The sequence below is a fragment of the Platalea leucorodia genome, assembly GCF_965183815.1.
Source record: "Platalea leucorodia genome assembly, chromosome: 3".
NCBI classification, from domain to species: domain Eukaryota; kingdom Metazoa; phylum Chordata; class Aves; order Pelecaniformes; family Threskiornithidae; genus Platalea; species Platalea leucorodia.
This window is the reverse complement of record NC_138825.1, coordinates 95,085,683-95,104,129: the sequence shown is the minus strand read 5'-3', so window position 1 is coordinate 95,104,129 and position 18,447 is coordinate 95,085,683. Positions and strand designations below refer to the sequence as shown.

General features: G+C 38.8%; 1 protein-coding gene across 3 annotated transcripts in view; it reads left to right on the top strand.

Moving 5' to 3' along the window:
- Window positions 1-18,447, top strand: part of SMAP1 (small ArfGAP 1) — a 107,065-nt gene that overhangs the window by 36,897 nt on the left and 51,721 nt on the right. For 2 of the 3 annotated variants that reach the window (XM_082307249.1, XM_082307247.1), the window contains exons 5-6: window positions 13,709-13,786; window positions 17,542-17,622. In XM_082307249.1, the coding sequence (XP_082163375.1) occupies window positions 13,709-13,786; window positions 17,542-17,622 (159 nt within the window). The remainder of the gene's footprint in view (window positions 1-13,708; window positions 13,787-17,541; window positions 17,623-18,447) is intronic. The other variant, XM_082307248.1, reaches the window with a different exon arrangement.

The window sequence follows — 18,447 nt, the reverse complement described above, 5'->3', positions numbered from 1 at the left end:
GAAAGACCTGAGAGACTGACACCCTTGAAGAGTGGTGTGTTTGGTTTGTGGTTTTGTTTTTTATGTGGTTTTGTTTTGTTTGGTACTGGGAAACATTCTGGTATCATTTAGGCCTAAGTCTTAACCACAGCCTTAGACTTCAGCCTTGAGAAAAATCTGGAATGCAGCAGGAATGGAAGCCCGAGGCAGGCAAACTGTGGTGCTCTGGGTCAGGTTAGGAGGTGTAGGTAGGGAATTTATCAAAGTGATGACAGTATGCTTGTCCCTTCTTTTCGCAGATGGACTTTCACATGTACTTCAGGTGAAACAAAAAGCAGGAGCTCCAATTCAGAATAAGCAATGTAGCTTGGGGGGGAAAGCATGGGAAAAAATATCAAAGGAAATGATGTATTCATTATTTTTTACCAACACTGGTAATACAGTTTAAATCAATCTGACATTTTAAGGAATATGTTAATGTGGATGAATTTTATGGGCGCCTTTCAGGTTTTTCAGAATATTTATACTTTTTTTTTAGATCTTGACCATAGGTCAAGTAGCGTGAGGTAATTTTGTATGTTAAAACTCTCCTTCAGGTGGGTGCTGGCATGAAACTGTTCAGGAATATCATTTCACTTCAGACTTGCACCTGATTATCACTTTCAAGCATAGGCAAATCCTTTTATATTCATCATAGGGTTTTTTGTACACAACGATCATAGAACTGAAGGGTAAAGCATGCAAAGCAGTTTCTCCTCTAGCAATCTTAGTCCTGAAGACTGTTGCATATTAAATCTTTTGTTTGCTTTGGGCTCTCATTAAACTCTTTATGCTCCTTTAGTTTACTGTCTCCGGGAGCACTCTTAGAAGAGCATAGCTTACAATTACACAAACACCTTTCCCCAAGAACCTGAACTTGTATGCTTAAATAAATGACTTGAAGGACTTTTTCAGAATTGTTGCAGTAAACATAAGTGGAGCAAATATGAGCCTTGTTGGAGACACAAGACATATTCCAAGAGAATGCAATATAAAGCTATTGTGATTTTTTTAGGAGAATAAAGTGCCTTACTATTTTAGAGAGACTCCTTATCACAGCAGAGACGACTTGCATAGTTCTAAATCTGGGTATACAAAAGGAACTCCCAAATGGGAAAACACTGTACAGGCTATGCAGTTGTCTGCCTTAACTTACTCCCTTTTTAGTCTTGGGGTTGTTTTTTGTTCGTTTGTTCCCTCGCCCCCCATTTTTTCCCTGTTCAGGCTTTTCTCCTGTGTTCTCACCAGACCTTAGCACAATTGCAGTAACTCTTTTGTTTCCGTATTTTTTTTTGCCTTTATTTTTTTGTCCGGGATATAGCAGTAATTTTCTGGATAACTTGGTATTCTCTTACTGCCTCATACTACTTTCTACTACTTCCAAGAAAAACCATGGATGATGATGGTGATGCTGAGCCAGAAAAGAGAAACTTGGGTTGGTAAGACTTCTAACTGCAGCCTGTGCGTTTACGGAAGGAGATTTCTTTCTTTTTTTTTCTTTTTTTTTTCTTTTTTTTTTTTTAACTTACTTTGCTGTGGTGCTATTTTCTTGGAATCTATGGCAGATCTAGGTATGCTTGGCTTTTGGGCCACGTTCTTTTCCCAGTTCTCATGAAATTTGTTACCTGTATTGGGGAAACAATTTTTACAGTAGATTTTCTAACATCACCAGCAGATCTAAGAGGTGTTTAATGAATTGAAAATGGAATGTTTGCAGTTAATTAATAGAAATTCTGTTACAGGCTGAAAAAATGACATAGAATCATAGAATCGTTAAGGTTGGAAAAGACCCTTAAGACCATTGAGTCCAACTGTTAACCTAGCACTGCCAAGTCCACCACTAAACCATGTCCTTGAGCACCAAGTCTACCCTTCTTTTAAATACCTCCAGGGATGGAGACTCAACCACTTCCCTGGGCAGCCTGTTCCAACGCCTGACTATCCTTTCAGTGAAGAAGTTTTTCCTAATAGCCAACCTAAACTTCCCCTGGCGCAGCTTGAGGCCGTTTCCTCTCGTCCTCTCTCTTGTAACTTGGGAGAAGAGACCAGCACCCACCTCACTACAACCTCCTTTCAGGTAGTTGTAGAGAGCAATAAGGTCTCCCCTCAGCCTCCTCTTCTCCAGACTAAACAACCCCAGCTCCCTCAGCTGCTCCTCATAAGACTTGTGCTCTAGACCCTTCACCAACTTCATTGCCCTTCTTTGGACATGCTCCAGCACCTCGATGTCCTCCTTGTAGTGAGGGGCCCAAAACTGAACACAGTACTCGAGGTGCAGCCTCACTAATGCCGAGTACAGGGGCGCTATCACCTCCCTGGTCCTGCTGGCCACACTATTCCTTGTAAAAGCCAGGATGCTATCGGCCCTCTTGGCCACCTGAGCACACTGCTGGCTCATGTTCAGGCGGCTGTCCACCAACACCCCCAGGTCCTTTTCCTCTAGGCAGCTCTCCAGCCACTCCTCCCCAGGCCTGTAGCGTTGCCTGGGGTTGTTGTGACCGAAGTGCAGGATCCGGCACTTAGCCTTGTTGAATCTCATACAGTTGGCCCTGGCCCAACGATCCAGCCTGTCCAGGTCCCTCTGCAGGGCCTTCCTACCCTCCAGCAGATCAACACTTCCATCCAACTTGGTGTCATCTGCAAACTTACTGAGGGTGCACTCAATCCCCTCCTCCAGATCGTCAATGAAGATACTGAACAGGACCGGCCCCAACACTGAGCCCTGGGGAACACCACTCGTGACAGGCTGCCAACTGGATTTGGCTCCATTCACCACCACTCTCTGGGCTGGGCTGTCCAGACAGTTTTTAACCCAGCGCAGAGTGCACTTATCCAAGCAGTGAGCAGCCAGTTTCTCCAGGAGAATGCTGTGGGAGACTGTGTCAAAGGCCTTATTAATGTCCAACTAGACAACATCCACAGCCTTCCCCTCATCCACTAAGTGGGTCACCTTGTCTTAGAAGGAGATCAGGTTAGTGAAGCAGGACCTCCCTTTCATAAACCCATGCTGGCTGAGCCTGATCCCCCAGTTGTCCCACACGTGCCGCGTAATGGCACTCAAGATGATTTGCTCCATGACCTTCCCCAGCACCGAGGGCAGGCTGACAGGCCTGTAGTTCCCCGGATCCTCCTTCTGACCCTTCTTGTAGAGGGGCGTCACATTTGCTACCTTCCAGTCATCTGGGACCTCCCCGGTTGACCAGGACTGCTGATAGATGATGGAGAGTGGCTTGGCAAGCTCCTCTGCCAGCTCCCTCAGTATCCTCGGGTGGATCCCATCTGGCCCCATGGACTTGTGGGCATTCAGGTGGAGGAGCAGGTTGGTGACTGCCACGTCTTCGACAACTGGGGCTTCATTCTGCATCCTATTTCCATCTCCCAGCTCAGGGGCCTGAATACCCTGAGGATGACCAGTCTGACTGGTGTGACATCATGGTGTGTTCAAGGCTAATTGTCCTCCTAGTTGAACTATCATAACTTTTGATTCTTTTGAAACACTAGAATGAAACTGAAAATGGATGATGTACAGCTTGGTTTGAATGCAGGATGAGGAGTGTTCTCAGGAATCTGTTCAGAATATCACTACAAATGCTCGCAGGCAGACTGCTTTTTCCAGTGAAAGAGAGCAGATTTTAAGTGTTAACTCACACTCGTGACTGTCCTGACAAAGCAGTTATTTGACAAGTTCACTTTTTGGCCTTGTTGCTTTCCCTTGATTATCTAACCAATCCTAAGACAAAGTAGATGAATGCAGAACTGAAAATGGAAGATTGCTGGAGAGGTCACTTCCTAGTTTGGAAGAAGTTGTTCAGAGATTAGACTTACCCATATTGGTGACTGTAATAATAAAACCTGAAGAGTGGCACTGTATTGCTTCCCCTCCATACTTACATCTTAAGAAACAGGCATCATCTGCCCAACTAATGTGAAGGCAGTTCCTAGTTCTAGAGGAATATGAATGTGTAAGAGCTTATCAGTCCGGTAGCTCTTCACTTCAGAATTAGTGATGATTTCTAAAGAACAGAAATCCTCTTGTTTAAGAGAAAAAATATGCATATATCATCTTTCTTGTCATTGTTAAAGAATTTAGCTGATCCCAAGGCTGCTTCTCTGCTTAATATTCCTGTCTAATTTCTGCCCATCCTTTAATAGGTTTATCACCGGTACCTGGAATGATGTCTGAGGTGACAGTAGTGGGTAGGATTTGCTTATGTTGAAGGGAAGGCATTATGAAAGGTCAGAGCCCTTGGCTCAGTACAGGTCTGAACAGAGCTGATAAAAATGCACTGACTGGGTTTCTGTGCTTGGGCGAGAGATGCTGCTTGATTTTTGGTTACAAATAGAATAATTCAACGTTGTGACTATACCTGACAGGGTGAAGTGCTCAAAGGCTGACTTGGCTTATCTTCAGCAGAAGTCATTTGATCACTCTGGAAATAAGGCAGAAGTATGACAAGACCAGTGGCTCCAGGACTGGTGCTCTGCATCTCCAAATACTTTGGGATGTTTGTTTTTATGAAAGTAATTTCTGAACAGAGTATTCATCTTGACTGATGATCTCCGTATTGAGTCCCAAATACTTGTAATCAAAGCTATGCAACTGATAAGGTGGATGGACAGCTGTTAATGAGGCTTATGATCTTAGATGCAGTGGCCAAGAGAAATAGCAAATGTTGCTTGTTTTAGGTTTTTGGGAATTACTAAGAATCTTCCAAAATTACTGATTAAAGGAAGTAAGCTTTGAAGTAGATGATTACACAGTTTACCAGTAAGCCAAGAGGAAATGTGTGATTTTTAGAACTGAGGTTCCAGAAAGAATAAAATGTGTCTAAAATACGCTATTGAGTAACAGCTGCTGGTGTGATTCTTTGAGACGCAGGACTGCACTAATGAAGGGGTTTTTGGTACCCAGTTGGAATAATTCAGTTTCACTGCCTGCTAAGTTAAAGGTGTACTAAGGTTGAAGAGTCGTTCAGGAAATCAAGTTTGAAGCAATCGTATTTTCCAAATTTTTTAAAAACCTAGCACCTCCTCTTTGATGTAAAATAAAAACTGTAAAAAAACAATCTTTCTTAAACTTGTTTATTTTTATATCTAATACAATGACCCATATGCCATACAAGTAGCAAGGAGAAGCAGTGAGGTCACTGTGTTGGGTGTGGATAAAGATTAGCTATGTAGGTATTATTACAGACAATCTCTGCAGCTTTTAATAAAAATAAGTACATAGGAGAAGAGAACAACTTCTTAGAATGCATATGGAAATTGCCATATTCAGGGTGGACAGTGAATCATCTTAGGCTGATTCCAGATACTTTGAATCTCAACAATTGAGAACTGGCACAATCTATTCCACTACATGGAGTATGAATAGATTATCATGTCCTGACAATGGTTAGAGAATAGTAAGCAAAGTTTCTATATTTAAGAAAGGGTGTGAATTATGTATGGAGCAGAAGTTTCATGTGACTCTTAAGTTCACTGAAGAAAAAGAATAATGGGTATACATTTTCTGTGCTTTCCTAAGACATTGTGTATGATTTGAGAAGTATGAACTTAGACAGGCAATTGGATAAAATGTGATGTGAATTTAGAGATTGTGATGGCACATTTTCCAGAAAGTTATCTTAAAGGAGATTAAATCCATAATACATTTACTGCACTAAAGTATGTCATGTGGGCACCTTAAGAGGGATAAATTGGGATATGATAGTGTACATGAACAGTAAGTTTATGGTAGCTAGCATTGAGAAGCATTCAGTCATTGGCTTGCAGAGAGGTTACCAGTTACCCCTCCCAGTATTGCAAGAACTGCAGTGGGTTTTTTAGTGGTCTATGAAGAATTTGTGAATCAAGTGATATGAAGTATTTTTGAAATATGCTAATGAAGATAGGCATCAATAGGAAGCACTGAAATACCGTACAAGAATTATGACTTGAGGGCAGGGATAGTGAAAGTGGGATAAATTTTTTTGCAAGATCATGCTGTTAGAATGGGTTGAATTATAGAATCCAGAATAGCTCAGGCTGGAAGGGACCCTTGGTGATCATCCAATTCCGCCTGCTCAAAGGGGGGTCAACTAGAACAGGTTGCTTAGAGCCGTGTCCAGTTGAGTTTTGAATATTTTCAGGGCTGGAGATTCCACAACCTCTGTGCATAAGCTGTTCTAGTATTCAACCACACCCACGGTAAAAAAAAAAAAAAAAAAAAAAAAAAAAGTTTTATTCTTAAGTTTCAATGGAATTTCCTGTGTTTCAATTTATGTTCAGTGCCTCTTGGTCCTGTTTCTGGATACCACAGGCAACAATCTGCCTCAGTCTTTGCTCCCTGCCACCAGGAATTTATACATGTTAATAAGACTTCTTCCCTCCTTTCCCTCCCATTAGCTTTCTCTCCTGCAGGCTAAAGAATCTCAATTCACTAAGCCTCTCCTTATCTGAAAGGTGCTCCAATCCTTTAATCATCTTAGTGTCCCTTTGCTGGACTTGCTCCAGTTTGCCCATGTCTCTTTTGTACTTGTGAGCCCAGAACTGGCCATGTTGCTAGCTCATGTCCAACTTGTCTGCCAGGACCTCCAGGTCCTCTTCTGCAAATCTGCTTTCCAGCCAGTTGACACCCAGCCTGTACTGGTGCATGGAGTTATTCCTCCCCAGATGCAGGACTTGGCACTTCCCTTTGAACTTCATGGGGTTCCAGCTGACCCATCCTGTCGAAGGCATGCTGCCATGCAGAGCGCCGATCTAGTGTATCAACCACTGCTCCTCATTTTGTATTATCTGCAAACTTGCCGATGATGTACTCTGTCCCATTGTGTGGGGCATAAGTGAAGAAGTTAAATAGCTGGCCCCAGTATCAACTCCTGAGTGTACCGAGCTGGACTTTGCCCAGCAATTGTTAAATGAATGAGTTAAAGAAGCCAGGGTGCGGATTTTCAGTATGCTGGCTGCGTACTTAGTAACTCCCATGTGCAGGGTCTTGTTTTCCCCACTTCATGCGAGCAGTAGTTCCCACAGCTGGACTGCCTAGCTACAAGTTACTGTGTCCATGTAAACAAAACTTCTGCCGAAGCTCAAATCTGCTGAAGCTGAAATCTGCAGTGGCTGTGTTGCCAGTTTAACATGGATCATGAAAATGTAAATGGTCCAATATGCAGCAGGGCAAGCTACTTGGGAGGAAAAAAGGTATTGTTCTGATGTGTTGGGAAGCTCTCATTAAAGACAGTTTTCCCAGGAACAAATACAGAAAACGTCAGTTAGGTTGGACAGGGGAAATGGAGAGTACTCCAGTAAGAGGTTAAAAGCATCTGGTTTGTTTATCCTATATCAGCCTTTAATTAAGCCATGGTGACTCTCCATAATATCTCAAGAGGTGGTTATCTAAAGGAGAAGCGAAATGATCCAAAAAAAGGTGGGTGACAGTAGGTGTGGGCGCTCTTGGTCAGAGTTGGAAAAAATATTTTGCACTCAAGTCTAATACTATTAAATATATCTGTATTTCCCAGAACATTGAGTAATTGCATCTCTGCTTGATGTAAATTTTCTAAACGTCTTTAGCTCTGCACACATCCAGAACTACAGCTATCTTTTGCACCAGCTTCACTGTATTCCTGTAACAAGATATGGACACTCTGAAGGGATGGAGGAGTGGTGAGCATGTTCAGAATATTGATGGAAGAGCAGTATCAGCTGCTTTGAAAAGCCAGCTACTGCTGCATTCTGTGAAATGTGGGACACAATCTTTTTTACGTGGTGTCCAGTGGTTAGAGCACTGAATGAGGGAGACATTTTAGTAAGTTTAAAAAAAGCCTTGCTAGTTAGCCTAAAGAACTTCCGCAGAAATTCATAGATAAGTGTTATCAATAGTACATCAGTATTCTTGTACTCCTTTCAGTATTTTGAGAATAGGCCTCTTTAAAAAATGGTAAGCAATTGGTTGCATGTTTATATGCATCTCATAGCAGTCTGTAATTGCTACTGCTTTAAAATAAAATACTAATTTTAGTGTTGTCAATATTCATTGGAGATGTACAGTAATAAACTCAAAAGTCTGCTGAAATGAGAAAAACATATCTAGCAGCTGAACTTAAAACTTGTAAAATGAGTGTAGAGTACTCCTCTTCATTTAGGTTATTTCCCTGTATATTGTGTGCATATAAAATGGCCACTCGAGGGCACCTTTGTATTTGGTTCAGCTGCTCATTTCCTGAATATATTGACATGGTTTGATAACGCGCTCATTTTTTAATCTCTTGAATCTTCTGAGTGATAGCACCCTAAGTTGCATATTTAAATGGAAGATTAATACAGGTTTCTGAAGCTTTAACTTGAACCCTTTTTAATAAAAGGCTAAATAACAACATGCGTTACATCAAGAGCAGGATTTTGGAAAAACTACGAATAAAAGTTGATGAAAACTTTATTCAGTACATTGACCTTAATGACCATAAGTGTTTGTATGACCGTTATCTACCATGAGAAATATGTTAGTGCAAACTGAAGTAAAATCATTCTTAGGTTTTGTATAGTATGTTCTTTGATACCTTCATTTAGTGCATCTTTAAGCTTATTTTTTTTCACTTGAAATCATAGTCTGATGCATAGACTACATCAGAGCTATGGGGCCAAATACTGTTTGTATTCATGCTTTTATGTTAACTATTAACATAGCATATATTTGGATAGTGCCACTACTAAATAATAACATAATAAACACTATAAAAGTTTTTAATGGACAAAATAGGGATAGGTAACACATTGCTATCTAAGAGGGGCAGGGAACTGGAGTAATATTGTAAACCTGCAGATTCTTTCTTTTCCAATCTTACATTTTTTGTGAACCAAAGAGTGTCTCTCAGAGCATAGGTGAAAATGAAATCTTACCGTACTGTTACATGCGTATGTATTTTCTTCCTCAGCACTGAATGTACATGATGCTTTAAAGACAGTATTGAGTTTCATTATGCAAAATGGTTATTTTGACTTTATCACCTTTCTAAAAAGGAGTCCCAAAACACAAAGAATGGAAAGAATTTCAAGAATTGCTAAAAATGAAATGACTACAAGTTTTTTGGTCTGAAACACGATCGAAATTTTTGGACATATGAGTATAAGTGTGGAAACTTAAGAAACAGCTCCTTGCTGTCATTCCCTCTTTTAAGCAATTCTGAATTCACTTCCCAACTACTCTTAAGTTAAAAGCTAAAATAAAAAATTCAGATGCTAGTTGTCAGTTTGCAGTACGTTCTTAATGCACACAAGCACATCCACTGTATTCTTTTTCTAGCAGCATGTATGGTTCATTGCAGGACGTCTTAGTTGACAGCTTTCCAGAGTGTAGTGCTAACATATGTTATTAGAGTAGATGAGTGTGTGCTGCTTTACTTGAATTCTGGAAGATGGCTGGAAATTGCTTTTTGGATTTTGATGTAGAAATTTAGATGAATTTACAGATGTGGCCAAAAGTGAGGGAGGTTTTGGTCACTTGTCTTTAGTGGTTATGATGACAAATATTACTTTTAGTACCTACTTGCTCAAATGCCTTTTTCCACTGGATCTGAATTAAACAAAGATATTTTCTACCTTTCCTGCTGTCTGCTCTACAAACATCATAATTGGTGTCAGTATTGGCCAGTTTTTCTCTAAACTGATTCTTTAGTTTTTTTGTCTTTGTTTCCACTGGAATATAACAATTGGATTAAAACTGACAAATTAGAATAGTGATAGCAGAAGACAGTTATTGCTGTGGAATAGTGGGTTTTTGCAAACCAGATTTTTTTTTTTTTTTTCCTACATTACAGAGGGGATGTCTTGTTTGTAAACAACAGTATTCTCAGGTACTCAGGCTTGAACCCAAGCATGGAATAGATCTTCCTTTACTGATGCTCCTGATCAAGCTTATAGAAACAAGTCATTATTAGTAAAGGCTGATAAATACCAAATAGAAAACCGGTACGTTACTTTGATGTAGGATTACGTAGTGCTGCTTTTCAGTGATCTCAGTCTCCTAAAAATCAGTTTTAAAATTACTATTAAAACCTTGGTTGGCAATCATGAGTGGTGATGAGGGTTCTGCTATAAATATTTAAAGTGCATTTGTGGCTTTCAACTAATTAAAGGCAGTTTCACCAGGAGTGACTGAACTCTGGGAGAGTTGGATGCATTTACCTGTCATGGGTGAGTGGTTTGATCTGGGGTTTAGTCTAACCTCAGCGCTCCCACACTGGCCACAAATGTAGAAATAGGTCGCTGAGCAGATGCTTTCTCATTTGCCATTTGTTGGCAAGCTGATGAATCTCCTTTGACTACGAATGGGAACAGCTCTATGAGCTGCTTTACCACTGCCGTAGTTTTAAAAACAAAGATTTGCTGGAAATACAAGCCAGCAGCACACAGCTTGTTGTCAACCACTCTTCCTTATCAGTGTTGCATCTGTTCAATAACTAATATCCCCCATACCTAATGGTACGTCTGTCACTGCAAACAGGACGTAGAAGGTATTAGTACTAACTTTGAATGGTCTAACCTGGGTTTTGGCAACAAAGTAATCAGAATAGCGTCAAAGTTGTTTAGGGTTGACATATGCTAAGGAGAAGGATTATTTGTTGAGGTTTTTGCTATACATTACATCTGTAAAGCGTGCTGCAGTTTGAAAATATGAACATACCACAAGCTTTCAAAGTAAGAGTTGGGGACAAGGGAAAACAAGGTTTTATTGACATCTCAGAATATTAAGCAACTTCACTGGTTTGCTAAAATATGGGGTTGGTTCGGGTTAAAGATGAGCATTTTGAAATCTCGTGAAAACCAAGCACTTGATGACTGAGGTGTTTGGTTTCTCTTCATGCTCGAAGAGGGTATTAGCATCTGTAATAATGACTTGCGTATTAGTGAAAATTCAGTCTTCTAACTGAAAAAAACCCAAGATGATAAAAGAATACCCTTACATTGCAGTGTTATTACAGTTTTCAGTTTTATTTGGTGCTAGTTCTGGTATATAGATGTGACACAATGCAACACCTGAGCACAGACAAGGAGCAGGATAGTTGGCACTGCAGGGACTTGATTCCAGCTGGAGAGCACCGCCTCTCGCTAAGGCTCCTCTGCACTCAGCCTGGGCCGTGCTGGATTGCTCTGAGCTCGGGAGGCAGCTGGTTCAGTGCCAGCTGGGAACTGTAACAGGGTTAACAGGTCAGCTGCCCCTTCAGCATCAGTTTGTCCCAATGGCAAGTATTTTTCCAGGCTTCTCTGGTACCCTGATAAGCTCTTGATACTCTGACTGCTTAACCACTCACCACAATGGACTGTGCCAGCCTCCCTTTTAATCCCATTTTATGTTTGGCTTTATCTAGCCACTCAGTTTGACTTGATTGGATTTTTTTTTATTCAGATTTCCTTATCTGGCGCAGCATGGTAGATAACAACTTTAACACGATGCGGTGGTGATAAAGCTGTTCAGCAGCCCAAACTCATGCTGTTGCTTTCGTTATATAAACTTAATCAGTTCTTTATACATTGTAATGTGTCTTCTCTTAAAGATTAGCTTCAGTCATATGTCTTTTGTACTCTTGCTTAGTTTAGCATTTGCATATGTGAAGTGTGCTTTCAAGTGCTGTTTTTTAGCCTGAAGTGAACGTAGTGCTGCTGTTTATCTTCAAACATTACTCTCGGGCATTTCTCAGCTTGTACATCCCGTTCCATATCCCAGGCTAGACAGCAACCGCTCTTTGCTCTGTCTCCCACTTACAGCTTGCGTGACGCTTCTGTGTTACTTGATTTGCAAAGCTATAGTAATTACTTTCAGGCCTACATAGGATTACCTTATCCTAGGTTAGATAATCCCTTAATTTATGAAAATGATATGCAGACTGAAAAGAACTATTATGGGAGGATGGAAATGTGACGCAAACATCTATAGTGCTGATTCCCCCCAACTCCCAAAAGAAATTCTGCTTACCTGGTTCTGTGTGGTGAGTAGCTGTTACCTGCTGTTCAGCTGTGAGAGCTATCAAGTTTAGATTCTCTTAAAATCCGTGGCACACAAAAGAACGGGGGGGAAAAAAAAAACCCAAACAAATCCCCCTTTATCTTCAGAAATTTGAAAGTATACCTAGGATGTTCCATTATCACAATTTCACACATTTGCATTTAATTGAAATCTTAGTAAGGAACATGGTGTTAGAGCTCATAGTTTAATATATGTAATTACCTAATCATTTTTCTGACATCTTTGTTTGGTTACAATGTGGTGTAATCAGAATAAACAGGATCCCTGTGTTTCTATAGCAACAGAATGCTACAGTTTGAGAAACTGCTTCATTGCAGCAGATGTATCCATAACTCTTCTAATAACCTGAGGATTTTAAAACAGTAAATTTAAAAATGAGGATTCTGTTTCATATTTCTGCAGGTGAAATTTTGTTTAAAAATTAAACTTTATAAATATATTTCCTGAAGCTCTATACCACCTTCCAGGATAAGCATAGTTTCTGAGTTTGTAAAAATATCAAATATATATATTTTATGAATATTCCAGCTATATAAGCTGGAATTATATTGGTAGGATTTTCTATAAGAAATATGGGGTATTTAGATATGAGGTAGGGTTTTTTTTTGCAGCTTTCAGTTTCCTTTTAGTGCAAGCTGGTTTGTTTTGTTTTGTTTTGGGTTTTTTTTGACTAAGTAAAAACATGTCATCTAAATTGGTTATTTTGATCCAACATAATGACCTGCTCTGTAATAGCTTCATTTATTTTTAAATTTTCCTTGTAGATAGTAGAGGTGATACAAGACAGAGTGTAGAAGTGTCAGCTTTATAGCTCTGAAGATCTTCTACATGTTTGGTAAATGTAATTCAGTTGCGTGTTTGTAGTAAGGGGAATAGCAAGATAATGTTTCCATTAAAGTGATCAACTATGCATAAAGAAATTGGATAGGAAGATGTATGAAAACGCATCTTGAGAAATCCTGTTTTCTTGAGCAAACTGCATCTGTTGCATATATAACTTATACCTTTTGGGTAATTCTGGAAGTCTAGTGGTGCTAATAGCAATTTTACGTACTGATTCCTAGAAAAGAAGTATCACCTGTCTGAAAGGTCTGGCATCCTACTGCTAGGATGTGGCTTTATATTAACTCTAAGCTCTTTACTCATTTGGAGTGCTCTTAGTGAAGAGTTAATTAGAACTTTAATTAATGTATAACTTTCAGAGTTATTTTGCATTCCTCTTAATAAAAATATTCTGTTACAGTGAACAAGAACAAAGGCACTCTCTTCTCTCCCCCCCCCCCTCTGGGACAGTGTGCCTTCATGCTTCAGGACATTAATATTTCAGTAGTCACACTGGATAAAATTGAACAATGGATGAAACCTAATTATTTTTCTTAGGCCTGTGATATGATCTTATCCAGGTTCATTTTCTGATATTCTGTTCTAGTGAATTTCATTATAAGTCACTCATTCCTACCTGACAGATTTCCTTTAAAAATCATACTAATAAAAAGAAAAAAAACAAAAACAAACTAAATACTTTGTCTCCTCTTCTGTTTTTTTTCTATGTTGTATTCCCCCCCCCCCCCCATTATTGAAAAAAAAGAATGAAAATCATGTCTCTTAGCTGCCTCTGCTCCCCACCCCCCTTCCCAGCTGTTCTTGCTTATTTTCTTGCTCATTTCTTTCCTCTGTTTTGTACAGATATCCTCTTCTGATGCTGCTCAGCCTTTGGCATCCTCTCCTTCTCTGCAAGCTGCTGCTGAGAAGAGCAAAGCAGAGGTATATTGGTTTTGGGTGTAACTCTTGACAGGTTACTGCTTTGCACAAATGTTTACATTTCTATAGAGTAATTTCACTGAATGAACTAAAGAATTTGAATTGCGGTAATACTTCAGGCATTTAAAATACTTCTCTCCCCCGTGCTTCCTGGACTGGATAAATGAAAAGAACCGATACAGCGGGACAAAGCACACGCATGATTGTTACCTCTTAGTGTTTATATGTCAAAATTCTGGTTCTGTTCTGGTTTAGTGTCCCAAAACTGTGGAAACACCATTTCATTCCCAACTAATGGGCATGAGTGACATTGTCCTGTCTCCTCGGGAATAATTTTTGGTATTTTTTTATATTACTTGCTTGTTTCAGGATCTAAATTATCAGTACTGTTCCAGGCATTTAGTTCAGTCTCCTCGGAGATAAATATAGAATTAATTCAATGACACTTCTGTTAACTCATACTAGTTTTAATATCCCTTCTAGCTGGGATATGTGTGTATGTGCTGATGGTACATTTACTGTTTAGAAGGGCCTTTGAAAAACTTAACACACAAACAAATAGTAGATGAGGCATCATTTGTATGAACTTTCAGTAAATGTCACAATTTGCAACGATAATGAAATACATTTTTTTTAGAATGTGAATGCGCAATGTTAGGCTCTTTTGGATACTTCACTCTAATTTGAGACTGTATACAGTATATGAAATAACTTATGATCTAAACATAAATCATGTTTTTTCTTTGAAATACAGAAAATGTGGACAGATGCTATAAATTATTTTAATTCAGCTATATTTAAACATTAATTAAAATTTAAATGACAGTGTCATGGACTAGACCACAAGCCTTGGTGAATTTGACATGTGTTTTAAATTGTACCAGGAATAGCAGCAGCCACTTAGAGTGAAACTCGCCTTTCCTTTCTTACCCGCCTCTCTTGATGCATTCAAATTTGAAAATTCCTTTGTGTAACTAGTATGCCATGTTGTTGGAAATGAATCTCGGAGGAAAAAAACAAATAATTTTTGTTTAGAATTTAAGACCAGTATAAAACCAATTTCATTTTATTATCTTCATAGTCCTTTTGACTGCTTTTGCAAGTAATGAAACACTTGAGTTGAAGTTCTGGCATGAATACAGCATCTGAGAAATGTTTTTATTTAGTCTGAATTCATTTTTACCTAATGGAGCTGAAGCAGAAAGCTCGCATATTGAAATTGTGAAGTGTGAAGATGAAGGAGTTATGGGTTTTCAAGTCCACAGGGAAAATGAAGTGAATGAAAATAAAGTCTCTGGGAATCAAGACAGTTCCTGTAGGCTTTGTGAGGTGTGGAGGCAGAAACACGGGTGAACAGTTTATTTTAAGTCTTCATATTTTCACTATGAAGCTGTCAGGGATTTGTTAAGGGCAATGAGAAGCATTTATTTATATTTGGTCACCTTTATGGAATGTTTGCTATATGAAACTTACTGCAAGCCCTCCTCGTTCTCAAAGTCCCTGAAGAATAAAAGTTCCCAGATATTATTTCCTCTAGAAGCAAGGTTTGTCTAACAAAACATATTTAAAAAAAAAAAAAAAATGAAGTCAAACTGGAAATCAGGACATCCTCAAGATGATTATATGCAAAAACTTTAACTCTAGTTTCACTTAAACATATTCAAGTAAACTTAAGGTACTGTATTTGAAAAGTAAGTGTACTGTTATGACAGTTCCAGCAACCTTTCCCAGGAGGAGAGGAAACAAATCGCAGTTGTCTAAGATGTAGAAAAGCTTCCATAGGAGAAGAGATTAGGTTTATTTAAATGATTCAACTTGGGAAGGTTGAAGTAGGGACAGGGAATGAAAGACTTTTGGAAAAGTTATTGCTCTGGCAGTATATGTGTGTGCAGTACATGATTACGGTCACAGGATTTTGAGAGTCTTTAGAATGCAGGTTGGTACTAGGATCAGTGACACAGTAATGAAAGAAAGGCTAAGCTTCGTTTGAAAGGCACGGCTATGCATTTGTAATCTTAGTTCAGTAAGCCTGCAAGTCTTAGGTTATTGTGATGGCCTCAAAATAAAACACCGCTCTATGCTTGTCCTAGTCATACAGACTTTTTCTTGAACACCTGGCACTGCTGCAGGTGAGATAAGTGTTGGCTGGGCCTCTGATTTGGACTACTATGCTCATTTTTGTGTTCCTAATGTTCACTACAATCTAAGCTAGTCTCTGTTTCTTTTCTTCAAAACAGACATTCCAAATCCCCCTTTCCTGCAGGTTCGTGACTGTGGCCATTGCTTCCTATTGCTCGAGTGACACCCACGCTGAAGCAGGTGCTCGGTGTGGTAGTCTCACTTTCCAGGACCCGAGTGTTCAGGTTAATGCCTGATGAAATAAATCACGGGGAGTAGTTGGGATTTGAGTAACCTCAGTTAAGTAACCCCAATCCATCTGTTGAATATGGTGAAAGTTTTGAGAATTGATTATTTGAAATTGTGAAGAATGTGTTATTTGCGTCCCCCTGTGCCCCGTCACCCCCCCCCCCCCAAAAAAAAACAACAAAAAAAAAAACAAACCCAAAAAAACCCCCAAAACTGGAAGAAAACTCCCTTTATCTTAGTGTTAGAGCTATTTTAACCAAATGTCATGTTACACAGATTTAAAAACTGGATATTAAAAAGAAAAAAAAATCCTTGTTGACGGAAACCTGTAGCCTAGTAATCGGTTTTATTTTTAATACTGGAGCTGCACGGACAGTTATCTAACCTCTCAAACTTCCTCCTAATATTGGGAAACTCGCTAAAAAATAGCGTCTTTTGGAACAAAGCTGTTTTGAAGCTTTGAACAAAAGGATCCAAGTCTAATGACTGAACGAACATTTAGGAGCTACTGTCTCATCTCCTTTATTACATACAGTAAACTCTTGTTCCATCCATTTTAATGTTCAAGTATACTCACTAGTACTGAACTGCAGTTATACAAGGTAAATGCAGGCAGATTGCTAGGTTTAAAAATCACTACTAACACTGTGTCAAAGCAATTGCCGGCCTAAAAAGTTCGTATCTTCTGTATGTTATGATGCCTTAAGGAATATTTTATGCTTTTCTTCAGTCAGACTGTATCTGTAATATTGCCTCATCTATTCATTCAAAACTAAAATGAAAAAATTTCTGTAATGTCATTATAATGTGTTCAGTGTAAAGGGATCTCTTATGTTTTCTCCTTCTGGAACAACTTAATGTCTTATGACTTAGCGGGTCTGTCATATGGCCCAAGTCAACTTTTTACACTCAGGAGTATTTTTTTAAGATTTCTAGATTAGCTTTTAAAAATCAGGAACTCTGCAGAAAGCTGCATGCAAATTACCTTACTGTAGTTCTTTGGTCAAAAAGACCGGCATCTGTCCTAACAACCAAAGTTATCAGAGTTAATGGAGTACTTGTAGATGTTTTTTTTCTTTTCAGATCTGCTTAGCTTAGGAGATGCAAAGCTGGTTCTTTTTTCCTTCTGCTTATAATAAGAAATGCAGATGAGCAGGTGAAGTAGTGAATTTCTTGAATTGTGAGAGTTACAATATTTTTAGTAGTGCTATTTGAGCAAAATGAGTCACTTCTGGAAGCAGAGCAGATAGAAGCATAAACTCTGAATTGAAAGGGAGTAACTAAAGATCTCTGTTTATATTCTGTATGACTGTGGGCATTCAATATATTTGCAAATGCATTGTTATTGAGTTTGAGTATGAGCAAAATACCTTTTTTTTTTTTTTTCCCAGAAGGAAAAAGAAAAAAAGAAAGAAGAGAAAAAGAGAGAGAGAGAATCAGAAAAACCATCAAAACAATTAGCAGTTGAAAAGGTAAGAATAGTTTATTTTTGTCCGTTATTTAAAAATTACACATAGTATTAGACATGTACAAAGATTTTTAAAAATGAAATTTTTAATATGTATGTGTATATGTGTGTATATATATACACGTATGTGTGTGTGTGTATGTACGTATGAATAGTGATCCGGATAACCCACATGAATGGTTTACTTGTGCTGTTGCTTGCATACAGAGGTTGTTTGACCATACGACAAGGAATGTGTTTGGGGGAAGAGGGAAGTGAGTTAAGATTTGTTAAGATTTAAGCTCAGATAATTAAGGTTTTTAAGATGTACCATTGCTATTCTTGCACAGAAAATTTTCAATTTTATTGAGTGGTGTATGGTCACTTAATACTGTCTTTCATAAATGGATCCATTTTAAACGTAAGTGTATAATTTGTAGAATTGAATTAATAACTCTGGTCTAGGTAACTTGAAAATATTCAACTAGATCATGTCACAAAACATGACAGACAGACTAGCTAAAGTGCTTCTTTACGCAGCTATATTAAAGCATAATGAGCAGCCTTAGCTATGTAGGTACAATTAAATCACGTATGCTTCTGTACAGAGTTAATATTAAACAAAAATGGAATGGGTAATTTAAGTATTAAATGCAATAATTTCTTCTAAGACAGATGTCCTCTCTCAGATGATGTGAATCCATTAGTACGTTCTGATCTGCAGCGTAGTCCGCAGAATGCATTGGAGTCTCCATCTGTCAGTTTATTCCCCAATAGTGCTGTGTTACAATCATGAAAAATGTTGTGTATTCACACATTATGATTGCAGATGTATTTCTAGTTCAGTTTT